The sequence below is a fragment of the Alosa sapidissima genome, chromosome 14 (genome assembly GCF_018492685.1).
Source record: "Alosa sapidissima isolate fAloSap1 chromosome 14, fAloSap1.pri, whole genome shotgun sequence".
Lineage (NCBI taxonomy): Eukaryota > Metazoa > Chordata > Actinopteri > Clupeiformes > Clupeidae > Alosa > Alosa sapidissima.
In genome coordinates, this window is record NC_055970.1 from 25244625 (window position 1) to 25269041 (window position 24417).

The window sequence follows — 24417 nt, forward strand, 5'->3', positions numbered from 1 at the left end:
CCCTCCATCTGGCTTTATATCCAGCCTCCTCTCTCTCCACTGCTCTTCACTGCTCATGGCCCTGTCTCCATATGTGATGCTGCTCAGAAGACTGCCTTTCCTATGTGAATGTATGGCAACCCATTCACCCTCCCACTTCCTGACTAGTTCACTACTAAAGTCCCGCCTCTGACAGCCAAATGATGACTGTTTTAGTGAGTGATGTTGTTTCATTTGTATCTCTCTCTCCCTCCCCCCTTCTCTCTCTCTGTATGTGTAGGCTATGTGTGTGTGTGTGTGTGTGTGTGTGTGTGTATGTGGGCGCCCGTGTGTGGATGACTGAGCTTTGCTAAGATTTCCTCTGCTGCAGATACAATTCAAGCCCAAGATTCGTTCCCATGAAGCCTTCCCTCCCTGTCATGCTCCCTTTCTGCCTCTCGTAAACATTCTCTGCAGCACCAACAGTACTCAACACATTCATATGGCTCATGACGCGCAAATCTATATCAAATAAGCCATATTGTGCACCACTTGCTCCACCGCCCACACAGACGACTACATCCTCACAACATAGCCAAGCGATGCAGCGTCTTGATTTAGCCTCTCTTTGGCGCCTCGCAGCCAACAGTGCAATATGCTGATACGCAAGCGGGCATTTCCAAACTCCATTTTGTCTTTGGTTGTCTATGAGGCGGACAAGATTTCGGAGACAAACGCGCTCCGCCTGGAAGTGCGCGACTTGGCGTCTGATTCGCGCAGATGCGCACTTCTTCCGCAGGCGTAATTCAGACCTACACAAACTAGTCTCTGAAATGAGATTTTCATTGCTCATCACAACACCCCTATTAATCGGAGGCTTTTTCGCTTTGCTTAGGTACGGATGTCATTGGAGTTTACGCAGGTCAAACCAAAACATTCATCTGGCCAATTAAGAATGGCTATAGTATAGGGTGCCAATGCCAGATCGTCACTTGTCGGCGTTTCTCGAAACGTGACAATATCACTGATAGAAATGTAATATTCTTCAATAGCCTGACACCCAACACTTAGGCCAACCTGTCTGATATTTTCAGTGGTAAGCTTCCAATGTCACCATCATTAGAGTGCTTATTATCATGCAACATCACACAGCATCCTCTCCGTTACTCCGTGTGCATGGTCAAGCGCCGTTTTGTTTCATCTCGTGCATAATATTATTTAGGTCTAAAATCGATGCATATAGAGACAAGTTATATTTGCAATCGGCTCTGGTTGCCTACGTACACGCCATTAAGACAACAATCATACAAATATTAGAAATGATATGACTCTCTACCTTTAAGTCGTCCTTTCGCTGTCATGGTCAAACTGCCAAAAAATAGCCTATTTCATTGGAACGAGATGCTAATCTCTCCCTCTCTCTCTCTCTCTCCTCTCTCACTCTCTCTCTCTCCCCCTTTCTGGGATTCTGTAACAGTGCACGTATTCACCAGCAGGCGCATGCACAGCTCGCGCGATGCGCTCGAGAGATGCTGCTGCATCACCAGGTCTCGCGCAGTGGCCGCGCGGAGACATCCCAACGAGCCCGTAGCAACTCAGCATCACGCGGCGATCCCTCCGGTACTCAAGCTCTATGACACGCGCATCTGTCCCAGTTCAGTTCCCGTTAAACAATAATATATGGTACAAAACAACAGGTCTAACGTGGAAGCTGAAATAAAGGATTTCAAACTAAGGTTTTGTGTAGCCTGGCATGTCCATCTGGCTAAAATGGCAAATAAATGTGATCTCGCGATCTTGCTATGTTATCAGAGAACACAATTACCCTACCATGAGACAACCCCCTCGAATGACATAAAATGGAGATACATTGTATTTTGAAGTGGTGGGGAAAGCGCAAATGATTCTGAAGCCAAGCCAGCGAGGTGAGCCACAGACACGATGCACCTACATTTGATCACCCGGTCGGTCGGGTTGAGCCCTATGTCGGTGTTGGACATCTTCATGGGCAGTTGCTGACTACAAGGCGAGTGTGTGTCTCCGTCCCGGGATAGAGCTCTGTCTTCGCAGGGGCGACGGCTGCGTTGGCTGCAGCATCACTTGGTGCGTCTCCGCGTTCCACTGACGGGGCTTTGATGGGGGAACGTCTGCCGCAGTTTACCCGGAGAGAGTTTGTTGACGCCGGGATGCTGTTGTCTGCAGGAGTGCCTGTGTGTGTGTGGTGGTGGTGGAGGGTGGTCGTTTAACGGAGGGGGGAGCGGATGGGTGGTGGTGGTGGTGGGGGAGGGGGGGGGGGGTTCCGCTTACTTCAGGGTTTCCTTCTAGCGTTGCCTGCACCACCCTGACATGGCGAAGGCAGGAACTCCCACGCACACGCTGACAGGGCAGCCTCATACCGCCATCCGGTGGAGACACAACACGGGCTGTTGGGGTTTCCCTGGGAATGTGCGCGCGCTCCATCCATCTAAAACCAGCAGCTCGGATGGTGATGGTCGTGGGATGCTCTCGATGCCTGTCGGCGAATGCTAGATTAACGGTGCAACGGGAATGAGTCAACCTGGCTTTAAATCAGATCAGCCCAAGAAGAGGCACAATGTGAGAGCTTTATTATCACTCCAGAATTAAACGAGTCAAGGCTACATGGTTAAACTAAACTTCAGTTCAATCTCATAGAAAGGGCGTTTGGAAATGGCCTGCATCATGTTCCGTTTAAAAAAAAAAAACGATAAGTCTGTAGCAGACAGCATGCATGGTATGAATGTGTGTGTGAATGTGTGTGTGTGTGTGTGTGTGTGTTTGTGTGTGTACACACATACACACAGAGAATGTGATGGAATGCGCGTAGGTAAGCCCACAGGTATAGGCTATAGCTGAAAACAGATGCATGCTTATGAAGCTTATTGAAATTTTCTGAAATTGTTGGGGAATTGTTTTGGGAAAATCTTGTTCACCCCTTGTGCCAGAAATTAATGTTGAACTTGCCAACCCATCCAGACAATAAGCCATAGCCCTATAGGCCTAGGCTATACTATGGTAAACATTTAAAAGCAATATAAATAAAAAATAAAAACAAATAAATAAATAAATGTGTGTGTGCGTGAGTGTTGTATAGGCCTATTACTAAATCATAACCTAGGCCTATAATAGGCTACATCTTCTTTGATCGAATATCATCTTAGCCTGGAAGCTAAGACAGCCTAACACCGTCCTACACTTGTCGCTAATACACACTTGACAATCATGTTAAAATCTTTATACAGTCTATGGTTACAATTTGATGGGTTTTGCGTTCAAGTTGTGTGCTCTAGTTCAGGGGACGGGAATGACGACTTTTTAGATAGAACAAATATGAAATCTCACCAAACATCGCGATAAAATCCGTAATTCGACGCATATCCCTCCGCGCTTATTAAACTTCCTCTCTTCCAGATGAATTCCATGTAATGGCTTGTGTCGGTGCTCGACAAGATAGCCTCAAATTAAAGCATCTGCTGTGCCCCTTCGCCATAAATAAATGTGTTATAAGATTCAGTATTATTTATCGAAAATTATTTTACACAACTCAACATTAAACACTGCTAAATGACGATTATTGACACCGAGCAGTGCAACAGGAACACATATCTTAGGACGTAGCCATTTTGGCTCAGAGCACATTACCAATAACCGTACATCGTCCATTGTGGCGCTTATGCAGTATGAGTTGCATTGTAATCTATGGCGCTGGATAGCAGTAGAAGTCGGCGCGCAATCACGCAAGCTGATGCGCATGTCGGCGGAAGGCTCTCATTAGACCAGTGCAGAGTGAGTGATCTGGTAGCCGCTGCTGCAGGAGGAAGGATCGCGGTTCTACCCGTACTACCTTTCAGTTTCGCCTCAAAATTACATTGACCGGTTTCGCCGGACAGATAGCGTTAAATCGTGTGTTAGCCCAAGGTATTGATTGTGACACATTTGTGAGTACTGGTCTCCAGATATAGAGAACAGCCGCCATTTTAACCGACTATAACACGTTTTCGGTGACAGCAGCACAAGCACAACAATGGCTCTGAAAAGAATTCACAAGGTAAGAAGGAAGTCAGCGAGTGCCGTCGTCGGCCTGCTATTTCGCACTTGAAATTTCGATCGGGATATTAGCACTGAGCTCCTCAACATGTCTTTTCGACATTTTAAACAACAACAAACGCCCTCTCCTCAAATCCATCGTCTTTACCGTTGTAACCCGGGAGACTGCTGTGGTAGGATGACAGTGTAGCATTGCGCTTCGGAACGCTAATGTTAAGTTTAGCTAGCTGAAGACAGTTTGATGCTTTCTGGTCAGCATTTTGGGCCCGCTATCTTTTGAACCTAAGATAGCTCAGCAAAGCATCTATTTAATCTCCCGTCTGTTTCTATGTTATGTGATTACATTTATTTACCGAAAACAGCTATATATAATTCATTATACTAGATGTTAACGTTATAACGTTATACCATTGATGCCAAACGGCTGTTGTCTGTCGACAGCTAGGATAGCGATAGTTTGCTAACGCTACTGAACAAGCTCGCAAACAGCTATGCGTTGAACTTGGATGTCGGCTAACTAGCTAAATGTTTAGCAGGTTAATGTCAGTCCTTGATATTTACATGCTAGCGTGGTGTTAAATTGAGCTAACTATGTAGTAAGTTCGTAATGAGATGTTTCTCGATAACGATAGCTGCTTTATGTTAGCCACTAAGGGCCCTAACGATAGCTTGTTGGCTAAGTAACGTGTGTCGTTCGCTAATGTTAGCGTCCAAGCCGAAAACCCCTCTAAATCAGTGATGCAATTGAAGTTGTTGCCAATTATTACTCCAACCATAGTGATAATACAAGAACGTGTCGAGTATTTTTGTCAGCGTTTTGATTTTCAGCAGCACAAACACTTGAGACAACATAGCCGGGCATAGACCTGACTAGCAATCTTTAGCTAACTGAGCACACGTCTATGACGTTAGTCTGAACTTATATCACAGCACGCAACCGTTAACAAGTAGACAGAGCGAGCTTACAACCATTTTACGCTATGCAGTTGGGTGACTTGTTGGTCTCCATCTGAGGATACTCAGATCGTGCAATAAAATAACTGGGCACTTGTATTGGCTATCTATATATGTAGTTATCCACCCAAGACTGCGTAACGTTTGACTTTCACTTCTGTAACGAAGAGCTGATTAACATGCTTGTTAGCATTCTTTGCTAAATCGTAATTTGATCAACGAAATACTGAAGTTGTTGCAAAGCATGCATGTAACAATTAGGAGTATTTGCTTCATCATGTATTCGCTAGTCTGTTAGGAGAACCGAGATCCCCAAACGACATGTTGGATCAGTTCAGGCCTGTTTACAACTGAATAGCTCCACATGGACTGTCAGTGGAAACATAACGTTAAGGTTAGTGTTGTCACATCCCTCCATGTCGTGAGTGAGGCAATATGTATTCGGTTGTCTCTCATTGGAGAGGGTTAGGGTAATCTCAGGGTTTGGCTATCCTTATGTCAGATTACTACATTGCATTTGTATATCACTTCTTAAGGCACCCAACACGCTTTACACTAGAGAGATCTGAAAGTGAAGGCACAATCTGATGTGTCATTAATCTGGATTCCACCACATTCTTGGGCTGTGTTTTGGATACAAGTAATTTATAATTTCCTCCTTTTGGGATTTTGAAAGCATGCTTAATGGTTTTGATTAGTGTCGTAAAACATGTTTTCGTGTTCTTCTGTTTTCGCGTGTGTCTAATACTGTCTTGTGCTTACAGGAGTTGAATGACTTGGCTCGTGATCCTCCCGCTCAATGCTCAGCCGGACCAGTAGGAGATGACAGTAGGTGTCAGTCAACCATGGCTGTCAATCAATTTGCATATCAATCAAACAAAACTGTTAATCCAAAACATTCCCTCTGTCCAAATGAGATCACATGTATTCCCTCTGTCACCATGTCAGACAAAACTTGAGATTGGTGTAGAAGGGCTTTTTAAGCGGTCAGAAATGGATCACTCTTATATTTTATATTTTTTATATTTCGGAGCATTTAATTTGTTGAGAATCAGACAGATGCATCAGGAGTATTTGACTATCCCCCTGCCCTGCAGTGTTGGGCATATGAGCTTACAGAATTTACTTTAATATTGCAAAACTTAAAATGGCCTGTTAGAATTATTGACTTGACCACCCACTGAAGGCACTCAGGTCCAGTATTTCATTTGGTTCACCAGATAGTGGCAGGCAGGGTTTGTTGTGAGCATTGTTAGTTTCACTCTTAAAATGCTTTGCATGCGTATTACATTCAGGATGGGCAGAATTCACCATGTCAACAATTCCTTGAGTTAAATTACTGTACATGATCTGCAGCTATAATACATTTTAGATGTAAGCACTAAATTTCATCTATTAAGTACATGGTTACTCAGGTTAAGAGCTTATTTAAAATCCTGAAAGCGATGGATGTGTAAGCATGGCTGTGTATGATGCTTTTAGAGGTTAAAACATGCAAATAAATATCACGCCCACGTCAAAGGATAACAGCTTATTGCTACAGTGGTAGAATGTTTTTCATAATTTCGGATACATTTCTTTGGTGAAACCCACTATTATACTTTTTCCAACCTGGGAAAAATAATTGTTGAAGGACTAGGCTAAAGCAGACAATAATAATCCATTAAACCCCAAAGGTTTGCCCACTGAACGTTTTTCATAGATGCTTACTGTACAAGTTAAACATACCTTTGTGCCTTGAATGTTCATTTTAGGGCAAGTTTTTATGTCTAGGCCTACAGGATGAACATGATGCAAAAACATTTACTATTTGGTGTTAATACAGGAGCCTTCTATAGTGTGTGTGTGTGGAGGTATGCGTTTCACATGGTTTTTCTGTCTCTGCTTTTGATATATTTTGTGTTTTGGTGTTGGCAGTAAGTGGTGTAAATATTGGTGATATTTTAGACGTTTTCATAGCTATTTATAGATGTTTTGTTTATTTCGCTCTGTGTTTATTTGCATTGCAAACATGTTTGAGAACTAGGTGCATTTCATTTGCATTAGCATCACAACAGCATTTAGGGCTGATTTTAGGGCCTAGGCTTAATGATTTATCATTAGACATGGGTCTTACAAATAATTGATAATCTGAATCATCAAGCCCTGTTCCTTTTGTCTTCCGGTTTCATCTGTTGCTGTGCAACACCAGGGCGGGAGCTGTAAAAGAATGTTCAGAGCCCCCCCTCCCAACCCCCCTGACTGTCGCCATGGCGATACACACAGTTATCATTGTGACAGAGGGGCCCCTGCTGCCAAAAATGGTGGGGTGTTGGTGGCATAGCGACCTGCAACATCACAATACCTGAGCCGTACAAGGAAATGTTGCTACTTCCTTCTAAGCACCTGGGGGTATTTTCTAAGTAGGTGGTTTAGTGCCAAACCTGGGTAAGTTGGCTGAAGGTTAGTGGTGAACCTCCAAGAAGCCTAGCCCCATGACTTTATAGGAGAATGAAGGGCTGCACATATGGGTGTTTTGTTTTGAGTTTACCACTGCCTTAGCTTACCCAGGTTTGTGTCTAAATCACATAGTGACCCACTGAAACCTGAAAGGTGTGTGTTTGTGTGTGTGTGTTTTTGTGTCAGGTGAACACACAGGTTCCGTCCCGCTAGTATAAAAGCAATGACGTTAGCAGTAAAACATTGAGCTGTTAAAATTTCAGGCAGTTCCTTCCTGGACATCTGTATTCTACAGAGGTGTGAAGTGTTCTCTTTTTTTATTTTATTTTTAAAACGGAGTTCTTTGAGAGGACATGGGAGTGACACTAACATGAACATAAAATATGTTTTAGACTATTCAAGTGTGCTTAATAAGGTTTTGTAGCCCAGTATTAGTGTTTTTGCATGGTTGAGGTGATTTATAAAGGAAAGGGACTTAATCTCATTTCTGTTGAACCTCACACCGTCTCATCTAATGACCTTATTTTTCTCCCCAGTGTTTCATTGGCAGGCGACAATAATGGGACCTGTAAGTACCTCTATCTTACATATTCATGTGCATAGAGCCAAACTTGTTTGTTGTTGTTGTGTTTAGAAATAACTATGTGTTTCTGTTCTAAACAGAATGACAGTCCTTACCAGGGTGGAGTGTTTTTCCTCACTATTCACTTCCCCACAGACTACCCCTTCAAACCGCCAAAGGTGAGGCATTGGGTACTCTGGGTAATGGAGTCTAGACAGCTGCCACGGCACTGTAGTTTTGTGGATCGTTTGGAAAGGGACTTAAATCTTAGCCTAGTAGGGTGGAGTGCATTCTGGGAGGTGTAGTCTCTGTGCTGATCTTGGGAGTAGGGTGAGTGATGGCTGAGTTCTGTTAAAGGTGCAGTCAGAGATTTCGCAGGAAGTAGCTTTTGTTTGTGTTTAAATATATTAGCCGCTTTTGTGCAGAAAAACATATTTCATTAACCAAGGACCAAACAAAAATAGCCAGAGAGGTATCTCGCCCCTACCTTCAGTATCCCCAGAGAAATTCAATGCAGAGTTTTTGTTTTGTTTGGGGGGCAGGCTGCCCCCACTTTGTTTTCAGTTTTCGGAGCCTGGACTGGCTACAGACTAGACTTTTTATTTTTATTTTTATTTTTTTTTATTTTTTTTTTTATTACAGTGTACTCATGGAATGGGCAGCTAGTGGTTGTGAGGAGATGCTTGTTGAAAGTAACACATTTCATAGGCTTGAAATCGTGTAAAATCCCTGACCTTTAAGAGTTGAGGCTGTGTAGGGTGCAGCCAGTCAATCATTAATTTTCGTTAAGTAATGGCATTGAGTTGTCTTGTGCTCACTGTACATTATGCAACCTAAATCACATTTTAGCACGAAACTCAACTTTACACAAGACTCAACACAACACACAGCAGCCATTGTAGCACACCAAGCTGTTGGAGTTTCAGATTAGCAAAATATGATTTATTAATTTTATTGTTTTATTTTGTATTTTTTCAAGTTATGACTAATGAATTTTACTTCTGTTGGATGGAGCAAGGTGCTCTTGTTTCAGGATGTGTTTTTTTTTTTTTTTTTTTGCAGTACAAAAGTGGTGATGCTGTAGTTCCATTTCCTGTATTGTGGTGTTCTTCCTTCTGTCCCCAGGTGTTGCTGTACCACAGTTTAGATTTTTCAGAGTATGAGCATGTGTGTGTAGCTGCTGTTACTTGAGATGTCTAAGCTATTCTGTAGTGTTGTTGAAGACAGTGCACATGAGTGCAGTCTTCTCACTCATTCAAGGCCTTAAGTCTGATACAGTGGGATGGAATAGTTTTAAGGCATGAATGACTGCTTTGTGTATGACCTTTTGCTGGCAAATCTTCAACTCAATTTTTCATTTGCATATTGTATTATGTAACAGGACAGCTTACCATTAGTGTTATGAATGTCATAACATTAATATTTGCCGAGTTGTGTGAAGTAGTCTGTACACTTTCTCTCAGCAGTTGTTGATGTTTCCCCCGACTCACTTTGCTTCTTTTTTGCCTTTTTTCTTTCTTTTTCACCACATGTTGTTGTTCACTCTGATACGCCGGCAGGTTGCGTTCACCACAAGAATCTACCACCCGAATATCAACAGCAACGGAAGCATCTGTCTCGACATTCTGAGGTCACAGTGGTCCCCCGCCCTCACCATCTCCAAAGGTAACACGCACACACACACTCCAGAGGCAAGGCACACAGGCTCTCCTGCATGACCAGTGCATGCATGCATACATACTTACTCTTGCACTCATACCCATTGAAGACGCAGGAGGCGTCGTGGCAGAAACATGCATTTCTGGTTGAGGTGAAGAATGTGGAGTGTGCAGGATCAGCACATGGTTTCGTACTTGGGTATATTAAGGCCTTGGTCAAATGCACCATTTGTTTTTCTCACACACACACACACACACACACACAAACATCTATGCTTCCTAGTAGGATTTATGTGGTGTCAATATGGCATTTGTACATTTGTTCCTACCTTATGAAAGAAGCTACACTCTCTGTAGTTAGGTGAAGAGTTTATCTGGAAAATGTCATGAGTTTGCTTATTTTTTCAACCCCAAAAATGAAGATATTCGAGTAAGCAATGCATTAGCTCCACAATGTCATGCAGTGCCATAAAAATATTTACTTCGCTATACAGACACAATGTAAAGTCCTTGTCTGAATTTTATTGCTATTGATGTCCAAACAAGCTTCTTTAAAAATGTTTTCAACTGTTTGATATCTGACCTTTTGGAAATTGCCAATGGTTCTCTTATCTCAGGCATTTTCCCAGCAGCATTTAAGACTGTACTCATCTATACTTAACAGCTATATAGGCCTATTTCAAACTTTACCTTTATAGGCAGGCTTATTGAAAAAGTAGTTTTTAACCAAATAAATAACTATTTAAATATAAATGGCTTCTATGACCACCTCTAGTCAGGCTTTCATCAACATCATAGTACTGAAACTTGCCTAGTTAAGGTCTTCAATGACATTCACCTTAATACAGACTCGGGGAAAATCACTGTCCTTAGACAGTTACTTCTTAGTGCAGCTTTTGTATATCGTTGAAGACCTACCTAGAAGTTGTGGAATACTTTTTTTCTGTCTGCACTTATGTATCAGAGAAAACCACCATGTCTTAAGAGGCCCCACCATTCTTGGGCCTCTTTTGTAACCTATACATGGTTCCTCTTTGCCAAATCTTTCAACAGTACAAGGTTGCTTGTCATAGCTATGCAGATGCCACCCCAATCTACCTTGCTCTCTGACCAAATGACTTTGGTCCCATTGAGTCATTGTGTCTGGGCCTTGATAAAGTGAATGGCTCGATGCAACAGAATTTCTTTACAGTTGAATAAATACAAGACTGAGGGAGTTCTGTTCGGGGCTGGGCGGGATTAGGGAGGCGCTGTGGCGGAACTGGCTACAGAGCCCATACCACATCCCGGTCCACGTGCCAATGGGGACCTGGGTTCGGGTCTGATCTGGGTCATTTCCTGTTTCCACCCCACTTGCTTCCGGTCACTCTCCTCACTGTTTGGAATTAAAGGCGTAAAGCATACAACGCCAAAAAAGAGAAGGACGATTAAAGCCCGATACCTGCTTGGAGTCTAGTGCACTTCAGACCACAACTTGTCAAAAACACACACAAAAAATCCATGTGTAATTCCACATTAAAGCTAGCCTGGAAAATCCAGACCCCTGGTAATCTAGAAAGATTTAAGGGTCTGGCCACGAACAATGTAATGGCCCAACTCTAGGGGCGGCAACAAGCATGCATTTGAAAATCTCACTGCACGCAATTGGATAACACTAGACTGATGTTTACTCTGAATGATTCCAGACTTCGACGCAATCGGATAACACTACAACCAATATTTACTGGCCTCCAACGTTGCAGCGCTGTCTTCATCAGTTCAGCTGGTTCCCCGGAATGCAAGGGGTAAAAGTAATGTGCATCATTGCTCATTACCAGTGTCTCGCAGAGACAATTCCATTGTGCTCTCGCGAGAACTCTGGATTTCCAGGGTACATTAAAGCCATAATTATCAGGGAGGCTACACCTGACACGACAGGCCTCTGGTCTTTGCACTTCCAGTTAGATTTAGAGTTCTACTGCTTGCTTGTTCTTATTTCTTATTGTCATCATTGACTGATCTAGTGTCTTCCTGTGCATGAAATGTAAAGCACATTGAATTACCATTGTTTGTTATATTACACATGATGGTGTGTAATATAAGTGAACTTGAACTTGGGTAACCTTGTCTGGACTAACATGGTTTCCAGAATTAGAGCTTTTTTGTTGTGATGCCAACAGTTTTTGTTGCCATTCTTTCTGGTGGCATTTGTTAGCGGTCTTTCGGCTGTTAAATGGGTGCACTGAGGTTGTCTGGAAGAGTTTATCTTGTCCTCTGCCTCATTCTGTTAGTGCAGTGGTTCGTGTGGGGTGGGCCCCACTAGTGGGGAATAGAGACTTGACAAGGGGGGGCGATGAACAGGAGGAAATTTGTTTTTGTTTTTTCATCTTTAATAATGCCCGTCTTTTTTGACAAGGAAGATCACATGTTCAAAATAAAATAGCCACACACAAACATAGGAGTCAAAAACAGACCGATATAAGAATTAAAATAACATCTGATCCAGTGGAAATGGGAAATCAAATGTGGAATCAAAATGCCAAAACATATTTGAATGTTACCATTTTGCTGGGGTGATTTGTAGAGATGCACCGATTGATCGGCTGGTGACCGGAATTGGCCGATTTTCACGTGATCGGCCATGACCGGCCAGTCAATCTGCGACATGCCGATTTTATGCCGGTCAAATGCACTTGCGCGCCGCACTTGTAACACCCAGCAGAGTTTGCAAAGTTTGAAGAAGCTAGCAAAGGCCAACACTATGGGCTGGATGCACAAAGAAAGCGCTAATTGTCTACTGAGTTTTTCTATGCAGCGAATGCTGTGCTTTACCATATTGTGTGGAATTTACTAACCTGTCACTTCATTAGGCTATGTAAACATCATTCACTGCCGCCCGTCCCTGCCGCTAATTGCGTGCCCACAGCTGAACCACAAGCGCAGCTGAACAGGGATAACCGCTGTGTTCATATATGGCGGAGCACCTAATCGATCGCTATTAGCACTTCTCCCCTGTGTTTACGTGATGGCCTACTCCCACTCTCTCGCCCTCCCATAAATGCATCAATGCATATGAAAATGTTCCATGGTAACATGTTCAACTGTATCATGAAAATGGTTTTTGTATTTTTAGTTGGATATTGGATGTTAGAAGGGAAAAAAATGGGTGTTCCATAACAGTGCATTTGAATGTCCCACACTGGGAAGCATTATAGTTTGATACTGCAGCTGAAGTTAAACTTGAAGAAGAATCTGTCTACTCACTGGTTCCATTTTTTTAGCAGCCATTCCATTATTGATAAGTTGATTACATTTCTACACTGCTCAAAAAAATTAAAGGAACACTTTGAAAACACATCAGATACATCATGCTGGATATCTATGCTGATATGGACTGGTTAATGTGTTACAAAATGAAAGGAGGGTGTTGGATGGACCAAAACATAATGTCTGAGAGGTGTTCTATTGCATTTAAGTCAGGGAAGTGTGGGGGACAGTCAATGGTATGAATTAATTTATCCTCCAGGGATTGCCTGCACAATCATCGTTGTGCACCAGGAGAAACCCAGGGCCCACTGTACCAGTACAGGGTCAGAATATTTCATCCCGATAAGAGCAGTGAGGGTGCCGTTGTCCTGCCCACAGAGGTCTGTGCATCCCTCCAAGGGTATGCCTCCCCAGACCATCACTGAGCAACCACTAATCCGGTCATGCTGAATGATGTTGCAGGCAGCCTCATGTTCTCCACGACATCTCCAGACCCTTTCATGTCTGTCACATGTGCTCAGGTTGAACCTGCTCTCATCTGTGAAAAGCACAGGGCGCTAGTGGCATACCTGCCAATTTTGTATTCCATGGCAAATGTCCAATGAGCCCCACGGTGCTGGGCAGTGAGCACAGGTCCCGCTAGAGGCCATCGGGCCCTCAGGCCACCTTCATAAAGTCTGTCTCTGGCCACAGTCAGAAACATTCACACCAGTGACCTGCTGGAGGTCATTCTGTAGGGCTCTAGCAGGGCTCCTACTGTTCCTCCTTGCATAAAGGGGCAGATACTGGTCCTGCTACTGGGTTAAGGACCTTCTACCACCCTGCCCTGCTCTTCTAGAGCAACTGCCTGTCTCCTGGAATCTCTTCATGCTCTTGAGACTACGCTGGGAGACACAGCAATCTTTCTGCCAATGGAACATATTGGTGTGCCATTCTGGAGGAGTTGGACTACCTGTGCAACCTCTGTAGGCTCCAGATACTGGCTTATGCTACGAGTAGTAACACTGACACTATCCAAATGCAACACTAGTGAAAAATCAGTCAAGAAGGATAAAGATGGAAAAATTACCAGTTGCCACCACCTGTAAAGACCATTCCTGTTTTGGGGGTCGTCTCATAGTTGGCCCTCTAGTACACCTGTAGTAAATTTCGTTGACATCAAAGCAGGTGAACCTGATTCACAACCACCTTTGTTGCATAACTGGCCAGATCAATATCCCACAATTGTGTTGAGGAGTATTTATTTTTTTGAGCAGTGTATATTAAAAGAAATGAAATCGGAATCGGCTAAAATTGGTATCGGCAGGTCAAATGCTATGAAAAATCGGAATAGGCCCAAAAAATTGCAATCGGTGAATCTCTAGTGATTTGGGTCAGGTGGGGCTTGAAAATTCCCCAAATTCCAAAGTGGGGAATGATGTAAAATGTTTTAAGGACCACTGTGTTAGTGAAATATGTTGAAATATTATCTTGTGTTCTACCTAATGCTCCCAGTGTGTGATTCCTCATTGAACAGCTTTGTATCTGATTGATCCCCATTGATCTGATTGATTAGCCCTGTATTGATGAATAGAAAATCCCCTGCATTGGGCGCCCAATCACACCGACACGCTTTTTTTTTTTTTTTTTTCCAGCTCCAGTCGCTCAAATTCAGTTGTTTCCCTGTAGAACGATGCTACTGACCGTTAGAATCCGGGCTCTAAATATATATATATATATATATATATATATATATATATATATATATATATATATATATATATATATATATTTATTTATATATATATTTATTTAACTTTTTTGACTCTGTGTCCCTCAGCTGTCCGAATTGTACTTGGTATGGTCCCTGTACTTAGCCACCAGTGTCTTCATTGACTCATTCTGGTCCACCATGTAAGTTCTGAACACTGATTTAGACCATTTGATGAACACAAAATCTCTCATCTGTTGTCTCTTCTGCACAGCATTCATTTCCAGAGGTTGTGCTCTCATTTTCCATCATTTTTTATGAGGTTGCGCTAGACTTTACCTATTGTCTGTCATTTTGAATGTATGTGGAGTATTCCAAGTTTATTCGCAAAATGGACCCTTTCAAGAGTTCCATTATCAGCATCATAGTTGGCCCCACAAGACTTCCTTTTTAACATTCCATATGTTATCTTAATGTAGAGGAAGTAGATTGGGGCCCAAATAGAACGTTCAAGCATTGTTTTTGTTTTTATTGATGAAAGGGTCTATATGAGGTACGTTCTAGACATGTAAATTCATGGCTTTGGTGACGTTTCGTCTGTCAACATGTTTTAGTCAGAGACAGGACTAGCCTGTCATCTTGTTTTTTTTTTTTTTTTTTTTTTTTTTTTTTACACCACGTAACCTTACACCGTCAGTCAAATTTTAAGTGTCATGAGAACAAATGTCATTATCCCAGCCTGCTTGCTAGTTAGGTACGGTTAACCTAGTTCGTTAACTTTGATGGCAATCAGAAAGTGACGCCCCTGCCCTATTTTCACCCTCTTACATGTGTGTCACTTAATATTAATAATAATACAAACCAAGATGGCGGCTTTTTAAAGAAACACAAGCACCTACCCCATGAGGTTGTCTAAATTACATTTGTACCAAAAATTACATTTGTAGAGACACAAAGAGCTAAACATGGTTTGTAAGCCTTTGTGTACAAAACCGCTTCTTTAGAGATCAGTGGCCTAGCCATCTAGCTGGCCAAACACTGCTTTTACCAGCTGTTCATTACGGCAGGTCAAAACCTGTTGTATTTTTTCTGCTGTCCCAGACATCTTGCTATTGTGTTCCGGGACCATAAAAATTGCTCCCCGGGACGAGACACCGTACATTTTGAGCCCTGGTTGCAACACGGCTCATGTTTAGATGAGCAAGGCACAAGCAGAAAAAAAGTGAGGCTTCTAAAAGTGCAAGGTGGTCAAAGTAAAATAAAAAAAAAAACTTGTTGGAAAAAACATCTATTTGTAGTTTTTTTTTTTTAGTTAACTAGCTCTTTAGTTAAATATAACGTGTCATAGCAACATGTACACAGTCAATTTCCACCTGGCATGTTTTTAAGTCACTACTTTGTTTTGGTGGGGTGAAAAAAGCATGTCTGGGTGACCACCGCCCTTGTGCAGTAAGCATTTTGGTGTGGGTTTTGTAAAAAAAAATTATGTTAAAGTTCAGCTAGTCTAGTCTTAGTGTGTGTGTGTGTGTGTGCGCGCGCGTACGTGTGTGCATTTGCTATATGTGGCGGTGTTCACATCAGTGACTGGTATCTGTTGCCGTCCGACCGGGTGGGTGGGTGGGGGGGGGGTTGTGGAACTTTGAGAGCTTTGAGAACCACCGATGGGCTGCTAAGAAAGGCTCTGTTGTAGTTTCTAGATGATGGCCTACACATACAAAAGTAATGTATGTCAATTAAACCTCTTATCAGTGTAGATTATTTATGGGTATCCTCATTTATTGTGATGTCCAAATTCCATGATGGTGTTTGTTTCACATAGTGTATGGTTTGGACAGTGCCGGTTCAGACCTCCATGGGGCCCTAAGCAAAATCCTGCTAAGGGGCCCTCCAACCTGAACACTGAGGGCCAAATTGTAACCATTTTTTTGACAGTCTCATCTGACACCTCAGTGCTCCCAATACAATCATCCCACCCCATTTAGGATTTCTACGGAAAGTACCAAATATAGTGTTTTTCCCCTTAAAGGACTAGGAGAAATAGAAATAATAATTGTGTGTGAATCACCTTCACAGCTATAAATGTCCAGTTTTAGGTTCTGGGCTGCTTGCTTTTGATGCTTGCTGTACATATCCCATTACAAAAAATAACTGCAGTTTTTATCGAAGTACAGTTCAGTTATACTACCGTAGGCTATAGTGCAGTAGCCTAGTATTTTCATGTCCAAAATACTTCATTTCTGCAGTAAAATACAGTACTATATGCAGTACTATGCCGTTTTGTTGTGTCCAAAATACATTTCCTGCATAAGAACTGCAAATATTTCCTCCAAAACTGCAGTTTTAATACTCAGAAATCTGCAGTTTGACACTTGACGTAAGCTAATGTAGTAGTTTTTTTTTTAATTTTATTTTTTTAAAGGGTCTGGTTGCTTGTAGCCTACTGGCTGAGGCTGACTGTTCTTCACCTGTGTCAGTAGGCTATACTTGCCAAAGACGTAGGATAGGCTACTGAGCTGGCTCCCCCTGATTCCCTTCAATATTTTTTCATACATAGACTATTTTAAATAATCATTTTAATACTTCATGTAGGCCTAATTTACGTTGTGCATCTATTGTCAAGCAGTGTTGTAGTACTCGAGTCCGAGTCATTAGCTAAATTTAGAGACTCGTGACTTGACTTGGACTTGAGCACTAAATGACTCGAACTTGGACTCGGACTCGTGCATTCGCACTCGCGAAGACTCGTCTAGGACTCGACTTTTTTTTGTAATATATCATAAGGCTATAATTGTAGTATGTCATTAGGCTATAATTTGCTATATGGTTTTAATATCTAAATTATTTGTAATACTAATTTTAGTTCAAGGGAATGTTAGGCTACTGCTTCGCGTCATAGTACATCGCAAGTCACATCATGTTCACATGCAAAGCAAACTAACGTTAACTTTAACACCAAAATGCCTGGAGACATGGCCGCCGCTATTTCAATGTAGTATTGCCAGGCAATATTAGTTCTCATACATGACATGACATTACCTAAGATTAGATTACACTCAGCCTAGGCCAGGGGTGGGCAAACTCCGGCCCGCCAAGCACTATCATCCGGCCCGCCGAGCATTTCATTTAGTTATCAGGCTGCTCGCTATTTTTTTCCTTTGATAGAGGCGACGTTGGTTAGCTTTACTGCAAACTGCTTTTCACTCTCCTTAGATAACGTTTACAATGTCAATGTCAAAACATCATGTTAAATAGAGATAACATCATGTTAAACTAAGTTAACTCTTAGTTATCTCCTTTGCAGCATATCTAACGTGAACATTATGCAATCCATTTAATTGTGCCGTTGGGGTGGGGGGTTGTTGTGCGGCCCTTGAGCCAAAAAGTTTGCCCACCCCTGGCCTAGGCTAAACATCACACACTGCTGCTGGATAGCTGATAATCGTGACTTGGTGAACAGTGTTTTTCCTGACTGACGCGAGAAGCGAAGTTCCATTCATTCATTTTAATTTGGGGCGTGCCCTGCCGTGCTTCTGTCTGTTCATTTGCAGCAGGCTATTATCGGATGAAAGAAAAATAAACTGAAAGTTTTCCCGATCAAGCTATAGCATACTTCTTAATTTTGGTGTCATAAAATATAGAAGCATAACATTAAATTGCCTAGTAGAGTGTCCATGTAAAGTGTCAATGTAGGCCTACGTGTCTGCGCAAGTAAAAACTGACAAACTGAACCTCTCGTGGGTAGGCCATAAACAACTATATTTAAAACCACGAATTACTGTTCAAACGAGCGACTTGATAGCCGAATCCACTGCACGAAAAAAAGGAAATAGCAACTTGTTCTATTTCTAACAGGTGAATATCGTAGCAAATAGTAGGCTAGCCTATGGCGATGGCAGCTTAAAAAAACATTGATTTCACTCATCTCGTGGAAATGAACGTAGAATGTGGCCTGTTGCGCAAAGAAATTAATTAGGCAGATGATCTGCATCTCCGTTAACCGAAAGCTAGTTTTCCTATTGTTGACGTGAAATATGTCTCCATAGTGTCAGTGAAGTGATAACATTATGCAGTTGCAGGTAGCCAGTGTTCACGTCACGGGAGTCAGAAAGAAGCTACCAAGACGGGCCTTGCTCTCTTTATGTCCCTCCCAAACTGCACTAAAATTGTGTAGGCTATTTAACAGCCAGACTTTTTAAAAAATGCCCGGGGAGGCCCTTTTATGATCCATACTACCACTTACAAAATAGGCCTACTCCAACGTCCATCTAGCTCTTGTGAAGTATGAACTTCTACAACACTATACAATTTTCAGCAGTCAGTAACAGCATTATGTGACTTAATGGCCTGTGTGATTGGGATGTGGATTGCTAATTATTATGAGTAGGCCTATAGGCTATGGTATGGCTATGGTATGGTATTCTCTCCGATATAATAAATACAACACATTGGGTTTGGCAAGAAATTGGCAATACTACTTTCACACAAGTGATGGCACCCCTGCTTGGAGACAGAAGATTGTCCGTTTTGCTTTTAAGGATTTCATCTTCAATGGGAAAAAATGGAACGACATGTAGGCTATGCTTACTTTAGTGCTGGACTTGGACTCGACTTGATCAATAGGCACTCGACTCGGACTCGACGTGGAATCAGTAGTGACTTGACTCGGATGAGTAGTGGACTCGACTCGGATTTGACTTGGATTTTTTTTTAATGACTCGGATGAGTAGTGGACTTGACTCGGACTTGAACACTGGGGACTCGAACCTGGACTCAGACTCGAGGCATAGTGACTTGACTGCAACCATGTTGTCCAGTATGCACAGCAAATCAATGCATTAGGCTACTTTCCATTTGGCATAGGCTGCGTTCAGTTGTAGGCTATCTAAACCAACTAAATCTTGACTGAAATTACTGTAAAACCATTTACTTTTCTTAAAAATGTATTGGACGAGTGAAATCACAGATTAGTTTCGACGGGTCGTGTTTCTGCTGAAAAACCGCTAGTTTCATCCCCAGCTGCACGTTATTATGAACACATTTAAAGACGCGGTTATATATAAATGTAGCCAGTCGCCCGCATTTAAAAAACGGAATATGCAATTATATTTCACAACTTTGTGATGTACTGTGACATGGGAAAGGCTGGCAAGTAAGCCGCAGACAGATCAGGGGATTAACTGCCTGTAGGCCTAATGGCTTCTACATACCTGACGCACCCGACCGGTAGCGCGACAATGTGACGTCAAAATGACGTAGATCTCTCTGGCGCGCCAGGGTTTTGGCCGTGTAGCACACGGTAGCGCACCACTCTTTTTTTTTTTTTTTCAGACGAGCGCGACAAGGCGGAAACAGGAAGATGGACTAGTTCGAGGGCAAGCGAGTTGCAGTGTTTTGTTACAGTCGTGAATTTTTAATAGTTTGCTGGATAAGTTAACAAAGTTACCAGTGAGAGTTGCAACACATGGAATTAAGAGGAAAGAATAGAAACGATTTATTTTCAAACAAAGGATATCTATTAAGGCCTGAACAAAATCTCTTTCCACTTCAGGAAATTACACAAACTCAGCCAGCTGCTAGCTAGCTAGCCAGCTAACTAAACTGTTTAAATTATTAAAATTTCCCTCGGGATGACTACCCCGAAGTACCTATCTATATATCCATCTATCTATCTATCTATATCTACTAGGGCTTTGACTTTGGCCCAAAAATCATATTCGAAGTTCGTTTGTTTATTAATATTAAAATTCGAATATGTATTAATAATATTTTAACCATTAAATGTCTCCAGTAAGACCGATATTGGTATCAAACTTAAGTTCTATATGTTCTGTCCACCAGAGGGCAGTGTATCAGTCAATGTCAATAGACTATGTGCACGAAAGGTTAAAATTGTTATTGAGATAGGGCTGGGCGATAAAATGATAGCGATATGTATCGCAATAGACATGTAATCGATATCAATAAAAAATACGTTCGATAGAACATTCATAATTAAAAGCAACACACACCTCCTGCCTTACATTGTCCATAAATAAATAGGCTAAATATATCTTGCATTGTAGTATGTCAAACTCCACCAGAGTAGGCGATAGAAGTAGGCCTACCTCAACACAGACTCTCCTTCCCCCGTACACTCTCTCTCTCTCCCTCTCAACAGGCGCATCCCTCCTCAGCATGCACAACATGTAATCCAAACATTAATCGTGCAAGATGACTGGCTAAATTGCTATTAAATCCGGTTAGTATCATTAGCAGGCTGCACGAATTTGTTTAAAACTGTTGCATTCAAATTGACTGCTAAATTCTAATCATCTCAATCCCGATGCAAATGGAAAAGTATTTTCCAAGACTCAAACGGGCCTGTCCCAAGGAGAAAAAGTATTCATTTGAAACTTAAATACACGTAGGGAAACTGAACAATCTAACCAGACTATGATACACTAGCAAATTAAGCTAACGTTACTTTGTTTACAATATTTCCAGGCTTCAACCAGTGCTGCTTTTAATTCAGACTTATCTGCACATTTATTTATTTGAGTGTTTTTCATGATTGTGTTGCCATTTCTTTTCCCTGTTTGCTTTGATTGATAACTGAGGTGATTAAAATCAGAGGAAGGTTAAGTTTAAAATAAAAGTGTCTATTATGTCTATGTGTGAGCTCACTAAGCGCGAACCAGCCAGATGCTAACGTCACCTACAGGAGCCCAGATGACCAATAATATCCTTGCTAATGAGCTTGTGATTTTACTTCACCAGGCGTGAAAAAAAAACTCGGAATCTGAATCGAAAATAACGTTTACAACCAAATACATTTATAGAAATTATCTCCATAGGCTAGAGGTTCGAATATTAAGAGATCCCTAAAATTCGTTCGAATATCTTTAATTTTAAAAATAATCGAATTATATTCGAATAACGAAGTTCGGAGTCAAAGCCCTAATATCTACCTGTGCACACACCTTGGAAACTACATGATAATGATGATGGTAGTTGTGAATAGTAGCAACCAAAGTCTGAAGTACCATCACAGAGGCTAGCTACTGGTGTTTCTTACTGCAGCTTCTTCTGCTGTGTAAGTAGTTAATGTTAGTCTTTTCACAACAGCGACACCTCTGTTCAGGAGAGTATTGCAACTAGTGTTGCGACCACCACGCGCGAGTATAAATGGTTACGGCGCTTCTGTGACGTCACATTGTCGCGCTACTGGTCGGGTGCGTCGAGTATGTGGGACGTTTTAATAGGACAGCAACACGCGCTGGAGAGATATAGGCTACTATATGCTGACATCAAACCATGGAACGAACACAAGTTTACCCGACTGTAGTTCCCGCTGTTCATTCTGTGAAGTTTCTTCTTCCGTTTCTCATGCCCTGAATGGTAATTTCGGTTTCATGTTCACCTTCTTAATGTAGCCTATGAGACACTGTCGCTATAACTGTATACCTGTCTGTCACTAGCTTGACTAACTGAAGGGGAGACGAGGGAGGGGGTCTTCATTTACTTGCGGGGACCTACGCAACTTGCGTAGTGTGCGTATAGGGAGAACCGGCCCTGGCAAAGCCTTATCATAGGCATGTTACATTCATGACATGAAAAGTGAAACTTATAGCACGAAAATGACAAATTACGCGGTCGGCTAAACATTTTAAACGTGCACAAAACTGACGAACTCAGCATCGGTGCTTCACATAAATTAAAACACAAATTGAAGCAACAACTTGACCATTGGACAATCCTACCACAAAACCTTTCTATAGGCCTGCAAAGTTTGACATAAAAAGTGGAATATGAACGCATTTCATCACACCTGACAAGTAAACGGAGCTGTTGCTTTTCGCGATTTGACTGATTCTGAGAGCTAGCGGGATATTTGCGCGGCTCCGCTCACTAGCTCTGATTCGGATCACTTGTGTAAAGATTATAAAAACTGATTATTTTTCGATTTATGGCAGGTTTTTAATGCGTTCTACGGAGAAGAGAGACTGGCGTTGGTCACGGTTTGGAATGAAAGGGAGAAGAAATCAGGACAGTAACACGGTGGACTACTTTTTTTTTTTGACAACGTAGTTAAGGCGGCAGGCATGTTTTGCCAAGGCGGCCGCCTTGACTGCAAAGTGCTGCGGGAAACCCTGTACTGTATGTGTGTGTTTATTTTCTGCATCCTGTGTGCATGTGTACTTCCATGAGTTGTAACTCCACGCTTCCCTCCGCAGTTCTCCTGTCTATCTGCTCTCTGCTGTGTGACCCAAACCCAGATGATCCTCTCGTACCCGAGATCGCCCGCATCTACAAGACTGACAGGGAAAAGTGAGTGAACATGCATGCATGCACGTAGACATGTACATTATCACACAGTAATGCAAATAGACTCAGACAGGCATACACAACATGTGTAAAGAAGCCTATTTTCTGATTCTGATTCTATAGCATGTAGAGTAATGTTACGGCGACCAGCTAGTTTTCCGATATTGCCTTGTGCTGAATGGCAAAATTATTGTTCGCCAACGTTTTACTGACTTAAAATGTGGCCCTTTGAAGGTGAAGCTGGCTGTAGTGCCGTAAGTGTAGCAGTCAGTGTGTTATGATCAGGTATTCTGTGATTTAGCATAATGACCTATGAAATTACCTTCTTAAACTGTATGTATTTGGATATAAATGGTATATGGTAACATCACATATAGTGAATGCCTAATAATTGTCCTATTGGTCTTTATCCATATGATGTCATAGTTCACACTTGACTTGCATCTCAAAGCAAGCAGCAGTGGTTTTCATGAATCTAATGAGACCATGTCACCATGATCTCTCTACAGGCTACTTACCAGAGACGACACAGCTACATTAAGACGAGGATGAGTGCTATTGCTCTACACACACATGCACATAGAAAACACGTACAGAGTGAATTCTTTAGGAAATGTCTCGCGTGAGGCATGCTCTCCGTACTCTACTACCTTTCAAAGCTGGGGTGTGATGTGTGTGCAATCTCTTAGGTTTGCAGTCGCCAGTAGACATCACTATTCAAACTGCAGTCTCAGGGCCAGATTCGACTGATGAGTAATGATATTGATGATCTGCCAGACGCCTTGGTCAAACTCTGGATTAGACGTGTGTGGAAAACGCCAACAAGGCTTCCCCTTCAGATGCAGCACATCTCTGAACTTAATTTTATCCAAACTTGTACTTCACTACTTTTCCTGCTTTGGGTGTTAGTGTAATTTTAGTCTGGAGCTGGAGCTGGAGCTTTTGGGTGGTTTAGAAATGTTAAATGTGACGTCAGTCCTAATTGGATAGGTATGTTATTTTGTTTGATTAGCACAGATCTGTGCTGGTGTATTTAGTGTTCTGAACTTGGCTCTTCTCCTCCCCTGCAGGTACAACAGAATAGCTCGGGAATGGACACAAAAGTATGCAATGTAGTTCTGGAGCTCGGATTCACGGCGGGAAAAACAAACAAACAAACAAACAGCCCACGCCACCTCTCTTGTCTCCGTACCCACGGCGACACTCGAAAGATTAAGAGAAAAAAAAGCAAAAGCAAACAAAAAAAACAGGTCTCAAATTCCATTGGAGTGCTTTGCTCCTGGCCACTCCCCCTTCCCCTCCTAAACCCCTTGACCCTGACCTTTGACCTTGCCCAGCAGACATGGTGTGTACATACTCTCTCCGCCCCGACCACGTGACCCCATCCCTCACTCTACTTCTCTATCCACTCCATCTCTCTCCTTTTCCATCTTTCATCCCACCTTCTTTCCCTCCTTCACCCCCCCCCCCCCCCCCCCACAACATGCACGCTCCATGTCTTGCTCCCACCTTTGTCGCCACGGCGACTAGCCCCGTCCCCT

The 24417-nt window shown here is 42.3% G+C and overlaps 2 protein-coding genes and 1 long non-coding RNA gene across 8 annotated transcripts in view; 2 read left to right on the forward strand and 1 right to left on the reverse strand.

Annotated features, from left to right (window-relative positions):
• The window catches only part of ppp3cb (protein phosphatase 3, catalytic subunit, beta isozyme), a 33950-nt gene extending 31763 nt beyond the window's left edge, over window positions 1-2187 (reverse strand). For 2 of the 5 annotated variants that reach the window (XM_042061999.1, XM_042062002.1), the window contains exon 1: window positions 1910-2186. In XM_042061999.1, the coding sequence (XP_041917933.1) occupies window positions 1910-1964 (55 nt within the window). In that variant the 5' untranslated portion in view covers window positions 1965-2186. Of the gene's footprint in view, window positions 1-1294; window positions 1509-1909 lie in introns of those variants that run through there. The other 3 variants (XM_042062001.1, XM_042062000.1, XM_042061998.1) reach the window with 2 other exon arrangements.
• Window positions 2188-3741: 1554 nt separating this feature from the next.
• Window positions 3742-24022, forward strand: ube2d2 (ubiquitin-conjugating enzyme E2D 2 (UBC4/5 homolog, yeast)). 2 transcript variants are annotated; one of them, XM_042062058.1, is made up of 7 exons: window positions 3742-4024; window positions 5742-5805; window positions 7953-7984; window positions 8080-8157; window positions 9538-9643; window positions 22786-22879; window positions 23386-24022. In XM_042062058.1, exons 1-7 carry the CDS (start codon window positions 4001-4003, stop codon window positions 23426-23428), a joined length of 441 nt encoding a protein of 146 aa, XP_041917992.1. In that variant the 5' UTR covers window positions 3742-4000; the 3' UTR covers window positions 23429-24022. The 2 variants fall into 2 exon arrangements, with proteins under 2 accessions (XP_041917992.1, XP_041917991.1); XM_042062057.1 differs by having other exon boundaries at window positions 3746-4024; window positions 23947-24022.
• On the forward strand, window positions 13244-17443 carry LOC121682062. The gene is made up of 3 exons (XR_006022409.1): window positions 13244-14245; window positions 16072-16074; window positions 17433-17443. It is a non-coding gene; the product is annotated as an uncharacterized LOC121682062 (long non-coding RNA).
• Window positions 24023-24417: the final 395 nt, after the last annotated feature.

Excerpts from the sequence above, each read along its gene's own strand:
- ube2d2 (XM_042062057.1), top strand. The coding sequence starts at position 4,001 with ATGGCTCTGAAAAGAATTCACAAG. Across the intron at positions 5,806-7,952 it reads CGGACCAGTAGGAGATGACA|TGTTTCATTGGCAGGCGACA; the intron begins GTAGGTGTCAGT and ends TTTTCTCCCCAG. Across the intron at positions 9,644-22,785 it reads CGCCCTCACCATCTCCAAAG|TTCTCCTGTCTATCTGCTCT; the intron begins GTAACACGCACA and ends TTCCCTCCGCAG.